This window comes from Nicrophorus vespilloides, unplaced genomic scaffold (genome assembly GCF_001412225.1).
Source record: "Nicrophorus vespilloides isolate i.1.1-1 unplaced genomic scaffold, Nicve_v1.0, whole genome shotgun sequence".
Taxonomy (NCBI): Eukaryota; Metazoa; Arthropoda; class Insecta; order Coleoptera; family Silphidae; genus Nicrophorus; species Nicrophorus vespilloides.
In genome coordinates this window covers 135,622-159,242 of record NW_017096968.1, presented here as the reverse complement: position 1 = coordinate 159,242, position 23,621 = coordinate 135,622, and the positions used below count along the sequence as shown (strand labels likewise).

The 23,621-nt window shown below is 35.4% G+C and overlaps 5 protein-coding genes across 5 annotated transcripts; 3 read left to right on the top strand and 2 right to left on the bottom strand.

Annotated features, from left to right (window-relative positions):
- Nucleotides 1-235: 235 nt before the first annotated feature.
- Nucleotides 236-1,806, top strand: LOC108558599 (eclosion hormone-like). The gene is made up of 3 exons (XM_017915564.1): nucleotides 236-309; nucleotides 1,317-1,415; nucleotides 1,593-1,806. The coding sequence occupies exons 2-3, from the start codon at nucleotides 1,319-1,321 to the stop codon at nucleotides 1,748-1,750; spliced, it is 255 nt and encodes an 84-aa protein (XP_017771053.1). The 5' UTR covers nucleotides 236-309; nucleotides 1,317-1,318; the 3' UTR covers nucleotides 1,751-1,806.
- A 12,924-nt stretch (nucleotides 1,807-14,730) lies between these two features.
- LOC108558598 (eclosion hormone-like) lies at nucleotides 14,731-16,053 on the top strand. The gene is made up of 3 exons (XM_017915563.1): nucleotides 14,731-14,772; nucleotides 14,825-14,904; nucleotides 15,737-16,053. Exons 1-3 carry the CDS (start codon nucleotides 14,770-14,772, stop codon nucleotides 15,879-15,881), a joined length of 228 nt encoding a protein of 75 aa, XP_017771052.1. The 5' UTR covers nucleotides 14,731-14,769; the 3' UTR covers nucleotides 15,882-16,053.
- A 2,150-nt stretch (nucleotides 16,054-18,203) lies between these two features.
- LOC108558595 (pre-mRNA-splicing factor 38B) lies at nucleotides 18,204-20,348 on the bottom strand. Its single transcript, XM_017915559.1, has 4 exons — nucleotides 20,208-20,348; nucleotides 20,032-20,151; nucleotides 19,167-19,504; nucleotides 18,204-19,044 (listed from the first exon to the last, which is right to left on the bottom strand). The coding sequence occupies exons 1-4, from the start codon at nucleotides 20,236-20,238 to the stop codon at nucleotides 18,340-18,342; spliced, it is 1,194 nt and encodes a 397-aa protein (XP_017771048.1). The 5' UTR covers nucleotides 20,239-20,348; the 3' UTR covers nucleotides 18,204-18,339.
- A 238-nt stretch (nucleotides 20,349-20,586) lies between these two features.
- LOC108558596 (cytokine receptor-like factor 3) lies at nucleotides 20,587-22,427 on the top strand. The gene is made up of 6 exons (XM_017915560.1): nucleotides 20,587-20,920; nucleotides 20,974-21,249; nucleotides 21,305-21,461; nucleotides 21,518-21,786; nucleotides 21,839-22,015; nucleotides 22,074-22,427. The coding sequence occupies exons 1-6, from the start codon at nucleotides 20,693-20,695 to the stop codon at nucleotides 22,230-22,232; spliced, it is 1,266 nt and encodes a 421-aa protein (XP_017771049.1). The 5' UTR covers nucleotides 20,587-20,692; the 3' UTR covers nucleotides 22,233-22,427.
- Nucleotides 22,428-22,449: 22 nt separating this feature from the next.
- On the bottom strand, nucleotides 22,450-22,890 carry LOC108558597 (INO80 complex subunit C). Its single transcript, XM_017915562.1, has one exon. It carries the CDS (start codon nucleotides 22,870-22,872, stop codon nucleotides 22,513-22,515), a length of 360 nt encoding a protein of 119 aa, XP_017771051.1. The 5' UTR covers nucleotides 22,873-22,890; the 3' UTR covers nucleotides 22,450-22,512.
- Between the last annotated feature and the right edge of the window lie 731 nt (nucleotides 22,891-23,621).

Here is a 23,621-nt window from a genome sequence, read left to right as displayed (position 1 = left end):
TATTTCAAATAGCATTGATGTGTGAAGTGTCATATGTAGTTATCTTTACGAGACCGAAGTGCAATTAATTAGCTGAGATGCGATTATGGTATTAGTAGGAAATGGGATCGGAAGCGTGAAGAATTTGGGAGAGAAGTGCATTAAACATCCCCTGCGGTTTTCGCACTTAGTTTCAACGATATATAAAGCTGCCCGAAAACCAGTATCATTCAGTTCATCCTTCAAGTCTTTCGACAGAGCAACAGCAGAAGCTACGAAGACACGAGCAGCAGCAACAATAATAACAACAGCAGATTTAGAAATAATCAAGTAAGTCGATGTGAAAAGAGAAACAAATAAGCTAGCTAGTTTGTGTTTGTCGTTGCGTAATCCGCGGTTTAAGCAAGTAAATAAAAAGAACCAAGGAAGGTGAGTCCGAGCCTCTGTCCGGTTGATTGCCATCGAATTTCCATAAACCTACGACAACATCGGGCAACGGACAGAAGGAGGTTCGTCCGTGCCATTAACATCGAGTCGACTCGAGCACGGAGTTGTGGGGTTCGGATAACCCGGAAGCTGCCCGCTCCAAGGATAATTAATACTCGCGATCGCAATCCTTATATAGAGAATCAGTGCAGTTAAAAAAACCTTTTCCAGAGATCTGAGCAGTCAGGAAGGAAGAGCGGAAAGCTCGACGCGAGAGACGAACACATCCAAGACAAAACTAAAAATAGAGACGTGGAGTAAAGAAAAAAACAAGCGCGATGAATAATGAATATCCATGTGTTGCGGAAATGAAGATGTGGAGAAGTGCCTCGCATCCGGGTCTCCCGGCCTTGCACAGTCTAAATATGCCAAATAAATAAATATATATATATGTATATGGATTCCGAGAGAAGAAAAAAAAATCCCCACATCGACTTGAAATAATGGTAATAACGATAAATGAGGAGAGAGAGTGAAAACTGTTATTTAACGCGACTCGGACTTGGAACAAGGACGACTATTGGTTCCGCGGACGGTGACTCCCTGTCCAATCGCATATAAATACAATTGGCGCAAATCGAGTTCAGAATTCGGTACCATACAAAAAAAATCGATTGGTTACTTAAAGCTCCAAGCCGAAGTTTATGCTAATCGGTGATCCATTCTTGAGAGGGGGTGGGTAATATAATAGCCAAATCAAATTTGTAACACACCTTTTGTTCAACGAAAATAATACTCTCCCTTCTACTCTCTCTATGTGACCCTACTTACCAACCCCGTCATCTTATTGCAATTGTACTGTATTTCTTTCATTGTTCCACCCCTGCGTGCGTTTGTTTTTCTGTGTCCAGATATGGTTTCTTCGAGAAAATTCATTGTCTTGACCGGAGCCGCGCTGCTGCTGCTTCTGGTGGTTTCGCAATCCCCCGTCGTCGAGGCAAACCCGATCGGTAAGAAACAAACAACAAAATTGCGAAATTTCAACTGAAATCCGTCAGTCCGTCCAAAACAGATTTGAAACGACGGCGACACTTTCACATTCGTTTCTTTTTTCTCTGCTCGTTCTATTTCATTTATTCTTTTGGGCATTGCTCTGATCTCGTTCTCCTGTTACATTCTGCCTGCAGGGATCTGCATTAGGAATTGCGCGCAGTGCAAGAAGATGTTCGGGCCCTACTTCGAGGGTCAACTCTGTGCCGATGCCTGCGTCAAGTTCAAGGGAAAAATCGTTCCCGACTGCGAGGACATTGTCTCCATCGCACCCTTCCTCACCAAATTTGAATGATGATATACTTCGTGCCATGAGAACCGCAACAATGCATTCCAAGCTAATACTCAACAAACGCCCTTTATTATTTTGTGTTCAACGTGTCTGTGATTTTATTTTACTTTATTATGCTATGTTACCTTGCCATGTTTAATATACGATTATAGGTTTAATATAACAATAATGAGTTTTCACTTTAAACCTTATACTAAAACACTAATTCAAACACACAATTAAAACACTAATTCAATTGATGCATAGTTACAAAAATAATAAAATATCAAGTACAATCCAAGAGGTGTACTAGACACCAGATCACCTATCCCCAGCATCTTCTTACTAAACTTAATTAGTTACAAGAGAATGTAAAATCGGTTACATAATAACCTTAATTTTGAATTAGGACACACCTAACTTATTAAAACATTAACAGAAAATTGGTGCAATTTAAAAATTTCTTATTGCTAAACGGAATCAAACAAAACAGCAAAATAATTTTGCCATCCCTCAATAAAAATATGCTCATCCCTTTCTACGTCATCAGCTTCTGGCATATCAAAAATGCAAACGTTCATTTCATATTTTGACTGTTGCATTTTGCTCATTTAAGTTTTCGAAAAAAAAAATAGATTGTTCAATTATCGAAAATCAGTAATAATCTTTCAAGGCATTGACGATAAGGTGAAGGTGAGTGCTTTCTTTATTGTAACAGTCAATGAGTCGACCAAGTCACTCTTAATAAGTAGCCGTATGCTTAATAATTGTATGAACAAGCAGATATTTAGAATTGACTAATCTATGTCAAAGTTACCAGTTATAATATATTCTAAACATACACTTGTGATCTAATTTCTTCTAATTTATATGATATATGGAATATTTTAAATCATAATAAATAAATCAATTAAATATAGCGGTTATTAAAAATACACTTTTACTTATTTGCTAAATATTATTAATCAATGATAAGTATGTATAATTAGCCTTCGCGAAACACGGATATAAGGTACATAGAAAAACCGCGTTTTGCAAATTCTATATAATATTATATTTTTTTTATGTTGTATAATTTTTATTTACAATCTGTTCAACAATGTGAACATTGAGCAAATTTAAGATTGCGGTAGGTAATATTTCCCGGTGGATAGTTACCATTATGATGATTTGATTTTTTAATTTGTTGGTTGGCTGTCGACTTGTAGGTTAACGTCAGTAGTATATTGATGCTCTGCGATTCCACTATTTTCTTCCACTGTCATTGTCCATGGACTTGGCTGAAGGTCCATATGCTAAACCTCATTCATTTGACTGTTCATCTATGATGAACGATGGCCCTATTGCTGCAAGCATTGAGAGGGCTCACAAAGGGCCTAGCTTGACCAGGATTTGAACCGGCGCCCACGGAATCGTGGGTAGGGCGACTTAACCATTCGGCTATTAGTAGCTCCAATAATATTATATTCAATATCTTATTTATGTATTTATCTTTACACCGATGCAAAACAGTAGAATTGTATTGCTCATTTTTATTTATTTGAGATTGTACTCCGTATCGTGAACCATACACTTGATGAATACATTTTGTTAATCCAAATTTTTCCACCACAGTTTACTTTTAATGGAATTTTCTTTAAATCTCGTATAGAAGTGTTCTATTCATAGCCACAAATAGATGTGTTCGATTTTTATATTCCTCAAATTGTTCGTGGTCAGTAAACAATTGACATGTCAATGTGTCCATTGTAATGTTCTTTTCTTGCGATTCCCTAATATTATCCATTTTTCATTATTAATTCAAAACATTTTACAAATTGTGATAGTACATTTTGGCAAAGTATGTCCCGTTAATGCAGCAAAAGTTGATTTCGTTTCATCACTGTATTAGTCATTCCACAAGTTTGAAGCTGTAGCGTAATGGGTGCTATAATATATTATTAGAGCCTCCAATGCGGCATCTGCTGTTAGACTATATCAATCAATCCTTGTTCACTACATAATAGTATTCAGATTGGTAGATTGTGCAATAATATTTTAATCTTTAATTTTCTTTCTACTCTTTTCCATCTCTCTGCTTTCAAAATATAGGCAAAAAAATAGTTCAGCAACCACGTTTTACTTCTTATGCAATCATGTATTTCTCTTTTGAATTCAAAATTTGATTGCCTGAATCCATCTATTGCTAGTTTTATATCGTGTACAAATTGCTTTCATTCTCAAGTTGACAGTTAAAAGTCCTGAAATAACCACAATCACTTACATCATTCTTTACACTATATACTTAAACTAGACCAATTTATAGATTTATAAAGTAGCATCCTTTTTTTCATTTGGAAATAGGTTAAGAACCTTCACCGTCAGTAAATCAGAATAAAAAATCCCAGTTGTTATTATCAATAAATGACAATACAAGATTTAAATATTCTTGAAACGTTGAACTCTTCTTTTTACAAAAAACAATACTATTAATAATAAAATAAATAAAACACATCTATAATTTCAATTTTCTTTTATTAAAATTCATTAACAAATAACTATATAATATAATTTAATAAATATATTTAACCAGAATGTTATATTCGAAAATCTCGAAAATCAATATATACATAACCTTCCACAAAAGTAACAATCGATATTAGCAATTAACTCTTAAATTACTTTCAGTTACACACTTAGTGCTTTAGCTCTTCTTGCTGAAGACAATTATTTTCCACCACGTTCAACGATGCGCTGGACACAGTCTGCTAAGTTGGCGTTCAACGCCAGGAAGACCGAGGCCCTTTTCTTCGGGAAGAAAACAAATCAGCGGAAGTCACTTTTCAAATTAGCTGGAGAAACCATTCATTGCTCCAACCACATCAAGTACCTAGGCGTTACAATTGACATCAAGTTGGACTTCGCGGAAAACGAAACGAAAACAATCCGCGGCAGCCGCCAAGCTCCTAAGTACAAGACTGTCCAGGACACTAAGCAAGTAGGAATCCATTGCGATTTCGGGTCACATCATCAGAAAGGTTGAGAGGTTCACCATCAACTAGCCGACTTCTGTACAGTCTTCAAGGCAGAACTGCTCGCCATTAAAGAAGCTCTGGGATATCTGCTGGACAAATCTATCGAGGGAGGACAAGAGCTATTCGATCTTGTCTAATAGCAGAGCAGCCTTGGAGGCACTCCGACGTACCGAGGTTCTCACGGAGCTCGAGCATGAGACCTGGGAGCTAGTTAAACAGTTAGCAGGGAGAAGGATCCAGCTACCATTTCACTGGATTAAGGCGCACGTCGAGAATTAATGTAACGATAGGGCAGAACAACTGGCTAAATCTGCATCTGGCGCTGATTAATCCAACATGCCACTACTAAGTACTCCATGGCAACCCTCAAGTCGCTAATTTCTCAAGACTCGGCCGAAGCTTGTCTGAGAAGGTGAAGCACCTCTGAGACTGGTATCTAGACCAGAGAATTTATACCGTCTATCACGGAATGGCAGAGGAAGAAGGACGAGCTACCTCACCAGGCGGTACAACTGATCACTGGGCATGACAAATTTGGACACTACCAAAAGCGGTTCAACCAAACAGAGTTATCGGATTGTGCCTGAGGCGAAGAAGAGGACACAATTCAACATTGCTTGTTCCGCTGCCATTTGAAAACCACCTGGAGAAGCAGCGTAGAGAGGCGAATGACTCTACAAGGCCTACGTGGCCTTCTATCATGGCCACGTAACGAAGAAGATGTCATCGAAATCGCCGAATTGTGGTGTGCGTTTGGTCGGGAAGCCAAATGCCTCGAGAAACTTGAGCACGACGTGTAATACAGGCGTCAAGGAGCCGCCAACACTACACCATCACAAAGGATGTAATATTCTGTGTTATTTTATTTATATAAATTTTATTTTATCATTATTAACAGTAATAATTATTTCATTTTTTACTTTCTTTATTATATTTTGTTTTGTTATTTTTATAATAATAATAATTTATTAGCCAAACATGAATACATAAGAAAAAAAAGTACATTCTATACATACTTAAATTCTAACATAAAATTAAAAAAAATATATATATTAATAGACTGGTCAAAGGGCTAACGTTAGTTTACATATTATATTATTTAAGAATGTGCTATGCTTTTGCTGCCCAATAAATAAGTTAAATCGACCAATTCTTGTTCACGACATAATAGTTCAGCAGCTATCACATTGACATATTAATGGTAAGTACTCAGCTTGGTAGATTGTGCAATAATATTATAATTTTATATTTTCTTTCTACTCTCTTCCTGTTCTCTGCTTTCAAAATATAAGCGCAAAATAGTTCAGCGACCACGTTTTATCTCTTGTGCAATCACGTATTCCTTTTTAGAATTCAAAATTTGCTGAAGACAATTATTTTCCACCACGTCCAACATCTATCGCGTCACTTGAAGCCATTTACCAGATATCATTGGAGTCAGTCTTCCATCGACTATTTTTTGAATTATTGGTTTAATACCATCACCATAGCCTCTAGGTGCATCCTTGACATCAATCGACGAAGTCCTTTTACTGAATCCATCGTTTTTTTTTATGGCTAGATAACGGTACCTGATAGTTTTCTTCTAAATATCTCTTTGGTTTTTTAATTGAAGACCTCGTCTTTCTTTTTGACTTATTTGCAATTAATTCTTTGCTCTTCTCGCACGTCGTTAATCCAATACTTGACAGAAAACTTACAACCGTAACTATTTTGGACGGTTGTTCTTTATTCTCTTCAACAAAACTATTCTTATAATTCTCCATTTCGACTTCCATTTCGGCTATCTCTTTCTTCGTTTCTGCGATCCTCTTGGCAATCTGTTTTTTCTCCTTCGGCGTTACACAGAGCTTCTGTTCTTGCAAAAGTTCATTTAGTAATTGTACTTCATCAGTAACATGATCTTCATTGGGAATGACAATTGTCGCGGAACTCGCAGCAGATGATTTCACTGACAACATCTTGTATTGATGGACTGGGTAATAGTGTGAACTGTTTTTGAAAAAACTTAAGCCCTTTTGACATCCCACCCTGCGCAGATACTAAATGCGCAAGTTTGCTCTAGTGCAAAAGTATAGAAGAAAATTCAAATAATTAAAGAAATAAACATTGTTATAATTTTATATTATAGTATTATTAAAGTCTTCAAATTTTACAATATTTTACTCAGTAGCTCATTTTATTTATTTGAGTTTGTATTCCGCATTGTGATGCATTTGATGAATACATACAACTATCGTTTCATTTTTCATTATTAATTCAAAACGTTTTACAAATTGTGATAGTACATTTTTGTGGCAATTTTCCTTTAATACAGCATCAGTTGACTTCGTTTCATCACATTACACAAGGTTAAGCTGTAGCTCTGTAGGTGCTATCATATTATTAGAGCCATTCAATACTGACCTCTGCTGTTAAAAAATATCGACCAATCTTTGTTCACTACATAATGGATCAGCAGATATCGCATTGCCATATTAATAGGAAGTACTCAGCTTGGTAGATTGTGCAATAATATTATAATTTTATATTTTCTTTCTACTCTCTTCCTGTTCTCTGCTGTCAAAATATAAGCGAAAAATAGTCTGCTGTTAATAGTACTATTCGATAACGTCTGATGGCCGCTAGTGATTGACTAACTGATCAGAATGAAATGCCCGAACAATCTAATTAATCTAACGACAGGAAACTTTTCACAGAGAGTAGCTATCTTCGAGGAACCATGGATTTCACTGTAGCGCCAGGTTAGCAAGAGCTGCCCGCAGGGATCTAGCTCGGGCCCTGGCTTTTGGAAAGATCTGTACAAAACCATATTCGATACTCCTCTTCCACCCGGATGACACATCGTTGCCTACGCGGACGACACGATTCTATTGGTTTCTGCAAACGACACGATGCTACAAATTGGTGCAAACGATGAAAAGCATTGAGCAACTGGACAAAGTCCGCGAAGATTCAGTGCGCTTGGAATGAAAGGATGGAGATTCGGACACAGGCAGTCGGAGATGCTATACATGGGGATGATGGACCCGAGCCTTCTGTACTCCGACATACCGAGGTTCTCACGGAGCTCGAGCACGAGACCTAGGAGCTAGTTAAACAGTTAGCAGCGAGACGAGTCCAGCTAGCATTTCAAAGGGCAGACCAACTGGCTAAATCTGCATCTGGCCCTGATTAATCCAACATACAAGCGACTAGTCTTCCTCCCATTAACTACTAAGTACTACATGGGAACCCTCATGTCGCTAATCTCTCAAGACTTGGCCGAAGCTTGACAGAGAAGGTGGAGCAGTTCTGAGACAGGTGTCTGGACCAGAGAATTTATCCCGTCCATCGCGGAATGGCAGAGGAAGAAGGTTGAGCTACCTCACCAGGCGGTACAACTGATCACTGGGCTTGACAAATTTGGACACTACCGAAAGCGGTTCAACCAAACAGAGTCATCGGATTGTGCCTGTGGCGATTGTGCCTGTGGTAATTTGCAAACCACCTGGAGAAGCAGCGTTTAAAGCAGAATGATTTTACAAGGTCTACGTGGCTTTCTACCATGGGTACGTAGCGAAGAAGATGTCATCGAAATCGCCGAATTGTGGAGTGCATTTAGTCGGAAAGCCAAATGCCTCAAGAAACTAGAGCACGACGTGCAATACAGGCGCCAAGGAGCCACTTGCACTAAACCATCACAAAGGATGTAATATTCTGTGTTATTTTATTTTTTATGTTATTTTTTTTTTACTTTCTTTATTGTATAATATTTTATTATATTTTGTTATTTTTATATTTTTCTTACATATTTTATATTCCAATTATTTTATGTTTACATATTATATTATTTAAAAATGTGCTATGCACCCTAATAAATAAGTTGTTAGACTATATCGACCAATCCTTATTTACTACATAATAGCAGATATCGCATTGCCTTATTGCCAAGTACTGAGCAATCACGTATTCCTCTTTAGAAATCAAAATTTGATTGTCTGCTAGATGGATTATATACTTAAACTAGACCAATTTATAGATTTATAAACTAGTCCACTTTTTTTCACAATGAAGATACTTGTTTTAAATATTCTTGAAATTTTGAACTCTTCTTTTTACAAAAAAAAACTATTAATAATAAAATAAATAAAACACATCTATAATTTCAATTATATTAAAATTCATTAACAAATAACTATATAATATCATTTAATAAATATATTTAACCAGAATGTTATATTCGAAAATCTATATATGCACATAACCTACCACAAAAGTAACAATCAATAATATCAATTAACTCTTAGATTACTTTCAGTTACACACTTAATTTTTTGGCTATTCTTGCTGAAGACAAAAAAATTCCACCACGTCTAACTTCAATCGTTTAACTTGAAGCCATTTCTGATATCATTGGAGTCAGCCTTCCATCGACTATTTTTTGAATTATTGGTTTAATATCATAACCAGAGCAGCTAGGTACATCCTTGACATCAATCGACGACCGAAGTCTTTTTACTTAATTCATCGTTGTTTTCTTTGCCTAACTGAATTTTTCGTTTAGTTGTCCGTGTTATTTTCGGCTTTTTATTTTTCACAACTCCGCTAGTTTTGTAAACCATCTGATTGATATTTCTTTCCTTGCTAGTTGACGGTTCCTGATAGTTTTCTTCTAAATACCTCTTTGGTTTTTTAAATGAAGACCTCGTCTTCCTTTTTGACTTATTCTCAATTCATTCTTTGCTCTTCTCGCACGTCGTTAATCCAATACTCGCCAGGAAACTTATCTTGTCGACAGCAACTAATTTGGACGGTTGTTCTTTACTCTCTTCAGCAAAACTATTCTTATATTTCTCAATTTCACTATTTCTTTCTTCGTTTCTGCGTTCCTTTTGGCATTCTGCTTTTTCTCCTTCGGCGTTTTACAGAGTTTTTGCTCTTGCAAAATTAATAATTGTACTTTCTCAGTAACATTATCTTCATTGGGCATGACAATTGTCGCGGAACTCGCAGCAGATGATGTCACTGACAACATCTTGTATTAATAGATTGGGTAAGATTAATTGTTTGTAAAATTGTGTAAACTGTATTTGAAAAAACTTAAGCCCTCTCACGACCTACCCTGCGCAGATACTAACTGCGCAAGTTTGCTCTAATAGAAGGTAGAAGAAAATATGAAAACACTGTATACTAAAATTGGTGCAATAGTATAAAAGAAAATTAAAATAATGCACTTTTCTTGCCATTCCCTAATATTACCCAAAATCAAAATAAAAGAGTCATAGTTGTTATTATCAATAAATGATAATAGAATATACTTGCTTTAAATGATATTCTAGAAATTATGAACTCTTCTTTTTACAAAAAAAAAACTATTATTAATAGTATTATATAAATAAAACACATCTATAATTGTAATTTACTTTTATTATATAATTTAACAAATATATTTAACCAGAATTTTATATCTGAAAATTTCGAAAATCAAAATATACACATAACTTACCACAAAAGTAACAATCGATAATAGCAATTAACTTCTAAATTACTTTCAGTCTTCTTGCAGAAGACAATTATTTTCCACCACGTTCAACATCCAGTTAACATTGGAGTCAGTCTTCCATCAACTATTTTTTGAATTATTGGTTTAATACCATCACCGAGGCTCTGGTGATGCATCCTTGACATCAATCGACAAAGTCCTTTTACTAAATCCATCATCGTTTTCTTTTATGGCTAGATAACGGTACCTGATAGTTTTCTTCTAAATATCTCTTTGGTTTTTTAATTGAAGACCTCGTCTTTCTTTTTGACTTATTTTCAATTAATTCTTTGCTCTTCTCGCACGTCGTTAATCCAATACTTGCCAGAAAACTTACCTTATCAACAGCAACTATTTTGGACGGTTGTTCTTTATTCTCTTCAGCAAAACTATTCTTATAATTCTCCATTTCGACTTCCATTTCGGCTATCTCTTTCTTCGTTTCTGCGATCCTCTTGGCAATCTGCTTTTTCTCCTTCGGCGTTACACAGAGCTTCTGTTCTTGCAAAAGTTCATTTAGTAATTGTACTTCCTCAGTAACATGATCTTCATTGGGAATGACAATTGTTGCGAAACTCGCAGCAGATGATTTCACTGACAACATCTTGTATTGATGGACTGGGTAATTGTGTGAACTGTTTTTGAAAAACTTAAGCTCTTTTGACATCCCACCCTGCGCAGATACTAACTGCGCAAGTTTGCTCTGGTACAAAAGTATGAAAGAAAATTCAAATAATTAAAGAAATAAACATTGTTATAATTTTATATTATAGTATTATTAAAGTCTTCAAATTTTACAATATTTTACACAGTAGCTCATTTTAGTTAATTAAGTTTGTGATGCACTTGATGAATATATACAACTATCATTTCATTTTTTCAAAACGTTTTCAACACTGTATTTGTCATTACACAAGTTTAAAGCTGCAGCTCTGTAGGTGCTATCATATATTATTAGAGCCATTCAATACTGATCTCTGCTGTTAAACAATATCGACCAATCTTTGTTCACTACATAATGGTTCAGCAGATAACGCATTGCCATATTAATAGGAAGTACTCAGCTTGGTAGATTGTGTAAAAATATTATAATAAAATATTTTCTTTCTACTCTCTTCCTGGTGTCTGCTTTCAAAATATAAGCGAAAAATAGTCTGCTGTTAATTGCCCTATTCGATAACTCCGGGTGGCCGCTAGTGATTGATCAACTGATCTGAATGAAATACCCAAACAATCTAATTATTCTAACGAGATAGTTATTTTCGAGGAACCAGGGATTTAATTGGAAAGTTCTCTACAACACCATATTCGATGCTCCTCTTCCACCCGGATGCCGCATCGTTGCCTACGCGGACGACACAATTCTATTAGTTTCTGCAAACAATTACACGATGGTACAAACTGGCACAAACGATACGCTGAAAGCATTGAGCAGCTGCACAAAGTCTGCCAAGTCCGCTGAAGATTCGGTGCGCTTGGAACGAAAGGATGGAGATGCGACTGTACCGGAGTCAGTCGGCGATGCTATACACGGGAATAATGGAGCCGAGCCTTCTGTATGACGCAGCCATCTGACAGGATCGGTGCCGGGCGAGGGAAAGGCAGAGGCTACTTGGCGCACAAAGGATATGGCCCTTGAAGGCTACAGAACTGTGCCCACGGAAGCGCGGCTGGTATTAGCCGCACTTCTCCCGGTAGACATCCGCACAGCGTGGATGGTCAAGAACACTAAGCGAGGAGGAGTCCATTGCGATTTCGGGTCACATCATCAAAAAGACTGAGATCGAATCGACGATATTCACCCAGTAGATTCGATTGGAGGACAAGAGCTATTCGATCTTGTCTGATAGCAGAGCAGCTTTGGAGGCACTCCGACGTACCGAGGTTCTCACGGAGGACACAATCCAGCATTGCTCCGCTGCCCTTTGCACACCACCTGGAGAAACAGCGTAGAGAGGCGAATGACTCTACAACGCCTACCATGGCCACATAGCGAAGAAGATGTCTTCGAAATCTGTATTGTGGTGTTTGGTCGGGAAACCAAATGCCTCGAGAAACTTGAGCACGACGTGTAATACAGGAGCCGCCAGCACTACACCATTACAAAGGATGTAATATTTATATTTATTTTTTTTTAATTTTATCATTATTACCAGTATTAATTCATTTATTTTTCATGTTATTCTTTTTTTACTTTCTTTTCATTCCGTATATCTTTATTATATTTTTCTTACATACTTTATTTTCTAATTATTATTTTGCTATGCTTTTGAAGCCAAATAAATAAGTTGTTAGTCTATATCGACCTATAATATAATATCATTTAATAAATTTATTTAACCGGAATTTTATTTCCGAAAATTTCGAAAATCAATATATGCACATAACCTACCACAAAAGTAACAATCGATAATAGCAAGTAGCTAAATTACTTTCAGTTAGACACTTATTCTTTTGGCTTATCTTGCTGAAGACAATTATTTTCCACCACGTTCAATCTTTTCACTTGAAGCCCTTTCACGACCTTTCACGACCCTCCCTGCGCAACTTTGCTCTAATACAACGGTAGAAAAAATATGAAAACACTGTATACTAAAATTGGTGCAATAGTATAAAAGAAAATTCAAATAATTAAAGAAATAAACATTGTCATAATTTACAATAGTATTATTAAAGTCTTTAAATTAACAATAAAGTGGTAGCTAGGATTGCGAGTAACTTGCGCTCCGATGTGATCCACTTGATAAAAACATTTTATTTATCTACCACAAGTTTACCACCACAGTTCACCTTCAATTGCATTTTTTATTTATATCTCGTACAAAAGTGTTTTATTCGCAGCCACAAACAGATCTACTTGATTGTCTAAACTTTTTTTATATTCCCCAAATTGTTCGTGGCCAGTAAACAGTTGACATGGCAATGTGTTCTTTGTCCATTTTGTAATGCACTTTTCTTGTCTTTCTCTAATATTATCCACCTTAATTTTATCAAACCAACTATCGTTTTATTTTTCATTATTAATTCAGAACGTTTTCCAAATTGTGATAATACTTTTAATGCAGCAACAGTTGTTTCATCACTGAATTTAGCCATTAAATAAATTTGAAGCTGTAGCTCTGTGGGTGCTATCATATATTATTAGAGCCATTGAATGCAGCAGATGTCAATCTGCTATTAGACAATATCGACCAATCCTTGTTCACGACATAATAGTTCAGCAGATATCCCATTGCCTTATTGATTGGTAGAATTGTGAAATAATATTATAATCTTATATTTTCTTTCTACTCTCTTCTTTCTCACTGCTTTCAAAATAGAAGCGAAAAATAGTTCAGCGACCCCGTTTTATTTCTTGTTCATTCTCGTATTCCTCCTTAGAATTCAGAATTTGATTGTCTGCTGGATGGATTGATAGTTTTATAGCGTGTACAAATTGCTTTCATTCTCAAGTTGACAGTTAAAATTTCTGAAATAACCAAGATCCTCAAGACGAAAATTCGTTGTGTACTGAGATCTTCGTTTCTTTGACTTCATATCTAACCTGACAAATAGGTAATGCATATAGCAGGCTTTGTTCAAATACACCTTTGTACAACATCTCGTGCACCTTACTTCTAAAGCTAATTTCAGACTTCAATCTATAGTTCAATTATCACCACACACTTAAACCTTTAGTTAAATTATCGCCGCACATTTAAATTTATAGTTAAATTACCGCCGTACACTTAAAGCTATAGTTCAATTTCCGCAGCACACTTAAGCACTTATTATGCTTTGTATTTTATTAGAAAATAATTGAATAAATTGTTATAAACGACACACCGGTTGAATATGACTAGCCTATTTCCGGATAGTAAGCGCTTCAAAAGTAACAGCAACTACTTTATTATATACTTATATCCATACTTTTATAAGATAGACGGCAAGCGTGAACTAAGTTAATTTAATAGTTATAATAAAGTCTGCAGTTGGCCTATTGTTTATTATTATACAATCAATTAATTGTTGTTTGCTTTTGTTTACAAATTTATGATATATCGAAATATATAATCTGTATTCATAAGAATCTAAGTCGAATATTTGTTCAAGAAATATTGATTTTGAAAATAAAATATAATGAAATACCAGTAATGAGGAATGAATATGTATGTATTTGGATTTTATTGCTTCTTTGAGGCGTTAATGATAAAAGTTTGTTTTCCTATAAGTACAAAAATAATTTCATTGAAGTTATTTATAGTTGAAAAAAAGCTTTTCACCTTATATTTACAGCTGTTTTTTCGGATAACTTCGGCGTGGCCGTCACAATTCTTGCCACGTGTTAATAATGCTTTATTCGTTTTGTTCTGCATTTATTACGGCCGATTTCTGATAAATTGCCTATAGAAATAATGAAGCCCCTGGAGTTTGCCGAGCCCTATAAATTCGCTCCGTCGTTGCGACCGCTCGGATTCAAACGCAAACAACACTCGCGACGAACCAACCAATCCTATAAAACAATTATGGTGATTATAATAAAATAACAATTCGTACGGTATTAATTGAAATTATTTTCAGCAAACGATTCTTCGTTCTATGCTGCTGATCATGTGGCTGAGCGCCTACGCAGTCGAAGCCACGATCCCAGTGTGCCTTACGTAAGTTAACAAAAGATATTTATATATACAGTAAAACAAATAGAACACAAACGTCAGACCAATAGAAATGTCAAAGGCGAAGGGTTGCGAAAGTAAGTGCAAATCGCAGGACGCGAATCATGCCAAAGCGATGGCAAACAACAAACTTCGACCGGACGCGCCTGCCTTCGTACCATTGGAGAACATCCTCAACAGCATTCTAATGGCGCAACCCCGGGTCAAGGAGCCCCAGTGCTCGAGGTATTCGAGGAAATCGGTGAGACGCGACGACGATGAGGAGAATAACAGTCCGAGGCCCATTCTCGGCAGCAAGACTACCACACCCAGACCAATATTGGGCCGCAAGGAGACGCTGTTCCCGGCAGCATCCTCCAAATCGGGTCATCATCAAAACGGCGGAGCCGGCGAAGAGTTCCTTGGTCGCGAGTTTCGGTCCATATCCAGGCGAATGCAGCGCATGAAGATCGCCGAAGAAAACAAGAAAAGCGGATCGGCCGCCAGCAAAAAGAAAAACAAATCTTGAACGCTCCCCGAATTCTCATAATGTTACTAATAACAATTTACTCCCAATAACAATTAAATTTGATTACCTGTTGTTCCTTTCATTTGTTATCAGCTTCGCGCACATTATTCTCGTTCAACAGACAATCATCAACTGTTCGCTCGATTGTTTCTAATTAATAGTGCGAAATGCATCCGACAGGGAGCAGAATTCAAACAAAAGCCCGGCGCATCCACCGTTACAATATATATTTATATGAATATCTTGTCTACTATTTATAACTACTTATAAACATTATGTATGATTAAACATGCCGTCTTCGTGTTGCAGGAATTGCGTGCAGTGCAAGCAAATGTTCGGCCGTTACTTTCAAGGCCGAGCGTGCGGTGAGGCCTGTATCTCATCCAACGGCCGCGACATGCCGGACTGCAACAATCCCGGTACTCTGGGGAATTATCTGAAGCGATTGTACTGATCGCATCAATTTCCTTCTTCACTTCATCTATAGTGTAGTATAAAATAAAGGAATGTAATAGAAGCCATACATTTATTTATCAAAATCACACAATCCCTGTGTCGCTAACAAGATTATGCCATTATATCTCTTGCACCGATTTGCTTCTAGTGATATATTCTGTAACAAATTATTTCCCAGTAAATCATATAATTCTAAAAATATTTATATATATTCAAAGTAGACTCATTTTGTATTATAATACAAAAATAAATTATTCGAAGTACTGCCTGTGTTCATTATATTGTAAAACTACAATCGAGCACTGGAATTTATGCAGATAATATGTCTACTCGATTTGTATAATGCAAAGACTAAAAAGAGATGGCGACCGACCATTCTATTTAAAAAAGTGAATGCGATCTACCTGCTCTATTAAAATCAGAGAGTCGAACCAGAACCGAACCGAAACTAACCGAAATTAACCAGAAATTAACCGTAACTGCAACCAGAACGTAAAATTGCTCAATTGAAAAAAACAAAAATGAAACTGGAACTACTCTTTCATGGTAGTGTGCCGATGCTAGTGGTTTGGTTTATTTATATAGTCATTCGAAAACAAATAATTTTTCGACATTGTGTTGGTAGGTCTATTGTTAATAGAGTATATAAATAAATAATGTATAAGAGACTTCGATGAAGTCTCTTTGAATACTCCGAATTATTTTTCAAATAAACAAATACATATAAACAAAACCATCAAAGCCGAATTCCGTAGGAACGCTTAATCATCAATAGAAATAAGCCCGTTTTCATTACACCAAATATGAAGAACTTCAAAAACAAAAATCTCTCAAACAAACACCGGCTAATAAGAGAAAAATTGAAGAAGAAATTTCATTTGAAATTAAATTGATTAAAAATGATTTATTTTATTTCTACCCGATTAGCAGCCACCACAAATTTTTGTTGATTTTTCGGAATTGAACCAACGACCTTTCGTATCAGATTTTCGTGATACAGGAGACCATTAAAAAGGATATTACTGAAATATTATTTTTAATTGAAAACAATAGTAAGAAGGGAATTTGATAAATAAAATTATACCAAAATTTGAGATTTGACTCGATTTTAATTTAAACCGGAATCGAACATTTACTACGAAATTTTTAGACGAACCGAAACCAAATCTGGAACGAACATTTACTTGGAACGTAACCGTAACGAACCAGAACGAAATTAATTTCGGTTCGACTCTGATTAAAATGAAGTTTTTTTTGTCGTAATTTAATAGTGGCACATTAGAAATATATTTAGTTTTTTCAATTGCTTAATATTCGGAAAATATTTATAATCTTTCTTCTAAATGCCCCCACAAAAAGACATGGCCAATTCATTAAACATGTTTGTCGAAAATATCTTCCTTCGAAAAATATACCTTAAAAGCTTAAATGTTGGGAGAGTAGTAGCATCATCATTGCTAGTTGTCTGACTCAAAAATAACAAGATTAAACACTGCGTGAGAATCAATTATTTTAGAATTTTGTATAAAAATTTCAATTATTTAACAGGTGCAAATTTTCTCCATATTGAATATTCAAGAATTACACTGATTGAAAAAAATTAAATTAATGACTGTTAGCCCAAGACAGTAGTTAACTTTTATTATTATTGTATGGAAAATGTTTAATCTTATTACAATAAACATTATTATTAATTAACTGTAATAATTTATTCGAATTTTAAATGGTTTAGTGACTTTTAGTCCTTTATAAGTTAGTGTTCTTCAATCTTTTTTCTAGTGTCTGGAGAAAATCTTCCACGGCGCACTTAAATCATATTGATATATTTAAGTTGTTATACACTTACAGTGCTTCGACCTTCTTTGGAAAATAATTCAATTACAATTTTTCCCAGCACACCTGTTGAAAATCATTATAATCTTGATGACGAATGGGTGTATAAACTTTGAATATTTTTTAAGATAAATTGAATCTAGTCCTATAAACCAGCGGTTGCCAAAGTGGTGGTCCGCAGAAAAATGTGGAATATACTTACTCATCATGTTAAGTTATCCTATTAGTGGTCCGCGGGATTTAAATTATGAATTAACTGGTCCGTGAGGTCAAAAAGTTTGGCGACCGCTGCTATAAACTATTATATAAATGATTTTAGTATGATTTCTTATTATTTGATTTTCACATTCATTGTCATACATTTAATGCTCTTTTTTATCATGAATTTAAGTAGATCAACTTAATAAATAGTATTGATTGAAAAGAAAATAAATTAATAATTATTTATTTAACTACAAGTAATAAATTGTATACACAATTTAGAAGTAAAACCATTGAAACAGAGTGAGAGGAACAAGAAAAACAGAAACTCAATATTTTGATAATAGTAATGAACCATCTTTAAAATTAATCATATGTATATAAAAAAAGAAAAAAAGTCAAACATAATAAAAACGAAGGGATCATTTGTGGTGGTGCTTTTTGCGTCTGTGCTCTCTGTCCTTGCTTGACTGCCTATCCCTGTGCCTTTCCTTATGTGGACTGCGATCCCTATGTCTCCTATTCTTCTCTTCCTCGCGCTGTCTATCCCTGTCATCTCTGCTATACCTATCCTTTCTATCGTAATCATCCCTGAACCTGTCTTTGCGATCATAATCATCCTTGTACCGATCCTTACGCTCGTAAGGAAGCGCATCAATCCTTTCATCTCTATACCTTTCCTTTCTATCTGAATCATCCCTGTCATATCTATCCTTGCGTTCATTCTCCTCCCTGTCGTTCCTATCTTTGCGGTCATTCTCCTCCCTGTCGTACCTATCCTTACGATCGTTATCCTCCCTGTCATACCTATTCTTGCGCTCGTTATCCTCATTTTTTTCAAACCTATCTTCCCTGATTTTATCACGTCTATTATCTTTATTATCCCTCTGGTTTTGTTTGAAATTTTTCTCTCTGTCAAATCCTTCCCGAGACTCGCGATCTCTCTGATTTGCTACTTGGACGGCTTGCATTGGAAACCTCTCCTCCAACACTTTCTGAATCTTTTGCTGAATTGGAACCGGTATTCTCGGGAAGAGAGTTGAAAACCATTCCAGTTTAACTAACCACTGTCTCAGGATCATTCCCATCTTCATCATCTGTCCACCACCTGCTTTAACGTCGACTTCCTAATAAATAAAAAAAACCAATAAGAAACACATTAAAAACTTTTGAAAAACACTCAATACGACTGGATGCGATTTATCTGAGAAGATAGAAAACTTTCAGCACTCTACCTGCTATTACGCACCTCTTCATCATCAAGGTATGGCTCATACCAATCGAGTAGACTGGCAGGTGGAAACACATATCTTATATACATAAATCCCAACGCTCGAATGTAGGGTGAATCACAGTGGGTAATCAATCCATTCAGCTGTTTCCTAGTCAGCTTCAGTGTGAATAACTTGTATAACAAACAATAGGCAGTGGAAACGATGCCTCCGGCTCCGACGCCCCTAACGCCACCGCACATCCCCGTCTGTCCGGAGGTTCTTCTGGACCCTTTCTCCCATGGCTCTAAATGAGCCACTTTGTAGTAAATTTCATCGACGACTTCATGGTAGGTTTTCAGCTCATACAAATTAACTAAAACATAAAACATCAGATATGAGTCTCACTGATGACACTAATGAATTTCCATTGCATTTAATTATTATTAACTGATTAAATGAGTAAAACAAGAAAAGACTTTAAATGCAATTCTCTGACTGCTGGCAGTCAGCAACATTATTCTGCAAACTGTGTTGCAAAATAATTTGTTTACCGTTAGTACAAGTCCCATCAAGGTCTCCAAAAAATTGGATGGAATAATAATAGCACACGAAAACCAATGATCGTATAACCACACCATCCAATCCTCATTCTGTACACAACCCTAAAATATTAAACTGCATTAAAATTACAAATGTTAGATAACACCAAATTGCAAACACTTTTACCTACAATTTAGAAAAACAACATGTAACTTTGCCGAAAACATCTGAAACTCACTCACAGAAAACTATAGCATTATTTTGAAAGACAGTATGCAGAATCTTACGAATATGTGTACTTGTGTGTGTATAATTAATATATATATATATATCTATAACCAAATTGGAAGGAATACATACCCTTGAAATAATGTGAGCTCTGTATGTTGGTTAGTATCAACTGGTTTAAGTTCATGGTCCTTTCATTGCCCCACAGTGGTAGCACATTACTTGCTTTTGAACTTGGTTTGTTGCACACCTCTGAAAGAAATCAAATTTCATTATAATGGTATTCGACACAAACATCACGAATTTACCTTCATCGTTGTTCTGGTATTGATGGTCCATCCTACCCAAAAAAAAGGAACGATGAATATACTTTAAAAAATATTTCTCGTAGTTGCTTCGAAGAGCAAAACCATTCACTTAAGCGTCATTTAATAAACTGGCAGAATCAGAATGACAATCAGCTTGTGCAAATTGAAAAAAGAGAAAGTCCCTGATCTAAAAAAAAGGGAGAGAGAGGCATTTTCATTGGCAAAAACATGTATTTCCTTAAGTTAGAAAACCTAATAAATATTATAGTTTATTTATATTATATAATAGTCAGTAAATATAATAAATTAACTTTCTTTACTAAATTAAAAATAGGAATTATTTTTTTTCAGAACATTTGAACTACCGAAAGAAGTTCAATTCGAGCATAGGCAACTTCAGTTCATCAATTTATTTACTTTTCCCTTTTTTATTAGTAAATATTGTACATAAATATAGTGAATTAGATTTTTTGAATGAGAGAATAATGAGTGTGATTGACTGTAAAGAGTTGTTGGATACATTGAATGATGCTGAAACTTATGTGGAATCTCTACGGGCGTTGGGCAGGGAGCTGAAATCTGCACAGGTGCAAATAGTTAAGAGTTCAGAAGATGCAATCAAAGAAATTGAATACAATTTCAATAATCTTCAGGTTAAAATGCAGAAAGTTTTAGAAAATAGGAAGAACCATTTAATAAATGAAACAATAAAAGTATGTTAATTTCTAAGTAGGACAAATGTGAGTATTTATGGTATTTGTTGTAGATTCGGGCACAGAGTTTGGAGCCACTGAGGTGCTCTGACATTGTTATCTCTGATAAATTAAAGGAGACCACTAATTTTATTGAGTTGGGTAAGAATGTGGACCAACTGAATCTCGATGAATTTAGTAGAAAGTCTAGTTTACTTGGAAGTCTTCCTCAAGTGCCTGAATTGAAAGAGGTTTCCTGCATAACTTTTCAATTTGATGCTGGAGTTGAACAGGAGATTATTGATAGTTGCTCAAGTTTAGGTTCAGTTACTCGAATTGCTCCAGTCCAAGTACAGCAACAAAATATAATTTGTTTTATCACATTTATTAACATACTTTTTGCAGATCAATTCTTTAAGTGAGAAACCTGGTGCTATATTGGTGGAGTGGGAGATCTTGGATTCTGACGAACCCTACAGTGAAATACAAGAATATAAATTACAGAAGGCTTTGGGGAATGGACACAAAGATAATTCAATTATCTTTTATGATTGTTATCAAGGTAATTTTATAGTTTATCGAAATTTAATGTGAAATCAATGTTGAGTTTTCGTTTAGGTTCAGAACTGCAATATTTGGTACAAGATTTGAAAGCAAATCAGGAGTTTTCATTTAGAATCTGCTGCAAATTTGAAGGGTGTTTACACTATAGTCCATGGTCTATTGTGCAAGTGGGCAGTACTTGCATTAAACCTTATAGTTGGAAGGAAACTGCTAACTTTTGCTTAGCAAATGAGGGTAAGATTAGTGCTTCAGTGAGCAACGAAGATTCGTTGATTTTATCGGATGGAGCACAATTTTGCTGTGGAAACTCGCTGGATTTTACTGTAAAATGTCTGCTAATTAGTACAAATTTTTGTTAACTAGATTTTGTTGCAGATGCTAAATGTTGGTGAACAACTGAAGAATAATTTCATTGGTGTTGCTTTCATACAAGATGGTTTAGATTTGGATAAGAGCAAGGATGGAACTTTCCTTTTGGAAGCGACTGGCGAGATTTACATTGATGGATCTCTGAAGTCCACTAAGTTGCCTCCACTGTATAATGGTTGCAAGGTATGGTAGCTTTTGCAAAAGAAGTAATATTTTATTACTAAAACTGCTAATGTTTCAGGTGACTTTTATGTGCGTGCCGGTAAGCGACGATAAAGTCAGAATCAACATAGACGTGTGCAATAAGCGTGTTACCTATGATTGGTGCATTGAAAAATGCAGTGCCATGCATTTCTTAGCCAAATTTTCTGCAGCGAAATGGAAGGTTATGGTTGAATGATATATATGTGCAGTTATATATTCCATGCACATCCACAATTGGAATCTCAATTAAGTGTAATATTTTGTTCTGGGTCATGGCTAGAGGCTCCATTTATTTAGTTGTATTAAGCCAAATATTGTAGAGTTTGATGTTTAAGTTTCTATAGTATATTTATTGAAAATGGAACGTATTAAGCTTTTTATTCATTTTATATTATTGAGATTATATTTAAAAGTATTTTTATATATTATTGTTTAGACCTTAATGATTAATAAATGACTGTTAAAACTATGAGTATTTAGCCTACAATGCTGCTGGCACCCCTCAGTGCCAGATATCCAGCTGTGATGTCCATTGGAAGGGTTAACAGTGTTGAATATTCCTCTTTGTTGGCGAAGCGGAGGCGCGTTTGTGGGTCCGTGTAAGGGGCTGGTAGGCCTGAGAGATCCGAGAATTTTTCTGCTGGAAGGAATGAGGGAGGCGCATTTATACTGCTGTAGTGAATGTGATCCTCCGGCCACGGCAACGACCTCTCTGTAGAGATAATTTGCTTCAGTGACTTCCAAGCCCTCTTCTTGTTTGCTGGTTTATTCGCATTTATAAAGCTCGAGCACTTAAACACTGGACGAGATTCAACTTTACTCTCTTCGGAATTCATCTTAAACAAAGTGTTAGTAAACAGACGTGAAGTTAGTCGAACTTAACCTACAAATTGCAGCGAAGAAAATTTTGTAAAATATTTAAAAAGTTAGTTTTACTTGTTGGTTTATAAAGCGAAATACTATGACGACAGTGGATTTAACTGAAGAGTTGAAGGAGTTTAGGAATAGTGTTTTGAAGCGCATGGAGAAGGTTGATGAGTACATCAACAAAGTGGATTTGGAGTTTATGCAGCTAGCCTTTTTAGCTTCGAAGGAAAGCAACAAAGATGAGCCACAGAAAGAAGAGGAGAAGTTCCAGGAAAACCCAGATGTTGTTAACAGCCAAATGTTAGATTTATTGTTTAAAAGTGAGAAGATTGATTATGATTATGAAGAAGAGGAAGATGATGAAGACAGTGAAACAGAAGAAAAATAATTACAAATTGTTTTTAATTAATTAATGTTATTAATTATTCTACAAATTAGATACATTAACGTTTATTGAAAAAAAGTAGATTTATATAGGTATATATGGTTGCATAAAGTTACATATGCTAGGTAATCCAGTGCCACCAAAACAGTTTTTGAAGGCGCTTCAAAGAATTGTTTTGTTTACAATATTTTTATAAGTACAAAATTAGTGTATTATAAACTGTATTATTAACATAAGTAACATAAATATATATTTTTTTTATAAATAATAAATGCTATAAAAACAATAAAATATTTTTATTACCCATTATATTTTGTTTTGGTTCAAAAAAAT

Excerpts from the sequence above, each read along its gene's own strand:
- LOC108558599 (XM_017915564.1), top strand. The coding sequence starts at position 1,319 with ATGGTTTCTTCGAGAAAATTCATTGTCTTGACCGGAGCCGCGCTGCTG. Across the intron at positions 1,416-1,592 it reads CGTCGAGGCAAACCCGATCG|GGATCTGCATTAGGAATTGC; the intron begins GTAAGAAACAAA and ends TTCTGCCTGCAG.
- LOC108558598 (XM_017915563.1), top strand. Across the intron at positions 14,905-15,736 it reads ACGATCCCAGTGTGCCTTAC|GAATTGCGTGCAGTGCAAGC; the intron begins GTAAGTTAACAA and ends TTCGTGTTGCAG.
- LOC108558595 (XM_017915559.1), bottom strand. The coding sequence starts at position 20,238 with ATGGACCATCAATACCAGAACAACGATGAAG. Across the intron at positions 19,505-20,031 it reads GAGCTCACATTATTTCAAGG|TTAATTTGTATGAGCTGAAA; the intron begins GTATGTATTCCT and ends TTTATGTTTTAG. Across the intron at positions 19,045-19,166 it reads CATACCTTGATGATGAAGAG|GAAGTCGACGTTAAAGCAGG; the intron begins GTGCGTAATAGC and ends TTTATTTATTAG.
- LOC108558596 (XM_017915560.1), top strand. The coding sequence starts at position 20,693 with ATGAGTGTGATTGACTGTAAAGAGTTGTTGGATACATTGAATGATGCT. Across the intron at positions 20,921-20,973 it reads TAATAAATGAAACAATAAAA|ATTCGGGCACAGAGTTTGGA; the intron begins GTATGTTAATTT and ends TATTTGTTGTAG. Across the intron at positions 21,250-21,304 it reads CTCGAATTGCTCCAGTCCAA|ATCAATTCTTTAAGTGAGAA; the intron begins GTACAGCAACAA and ends TACTTTTTGCAG.
- LOC108558597 (XM_017915562.1), bottom strand. The coding sequence starts at position 22,872 with ATGAATTCCGAAGAGAGTAAAGTTGAATCTCGTCCAGTGTTTAAGTGC.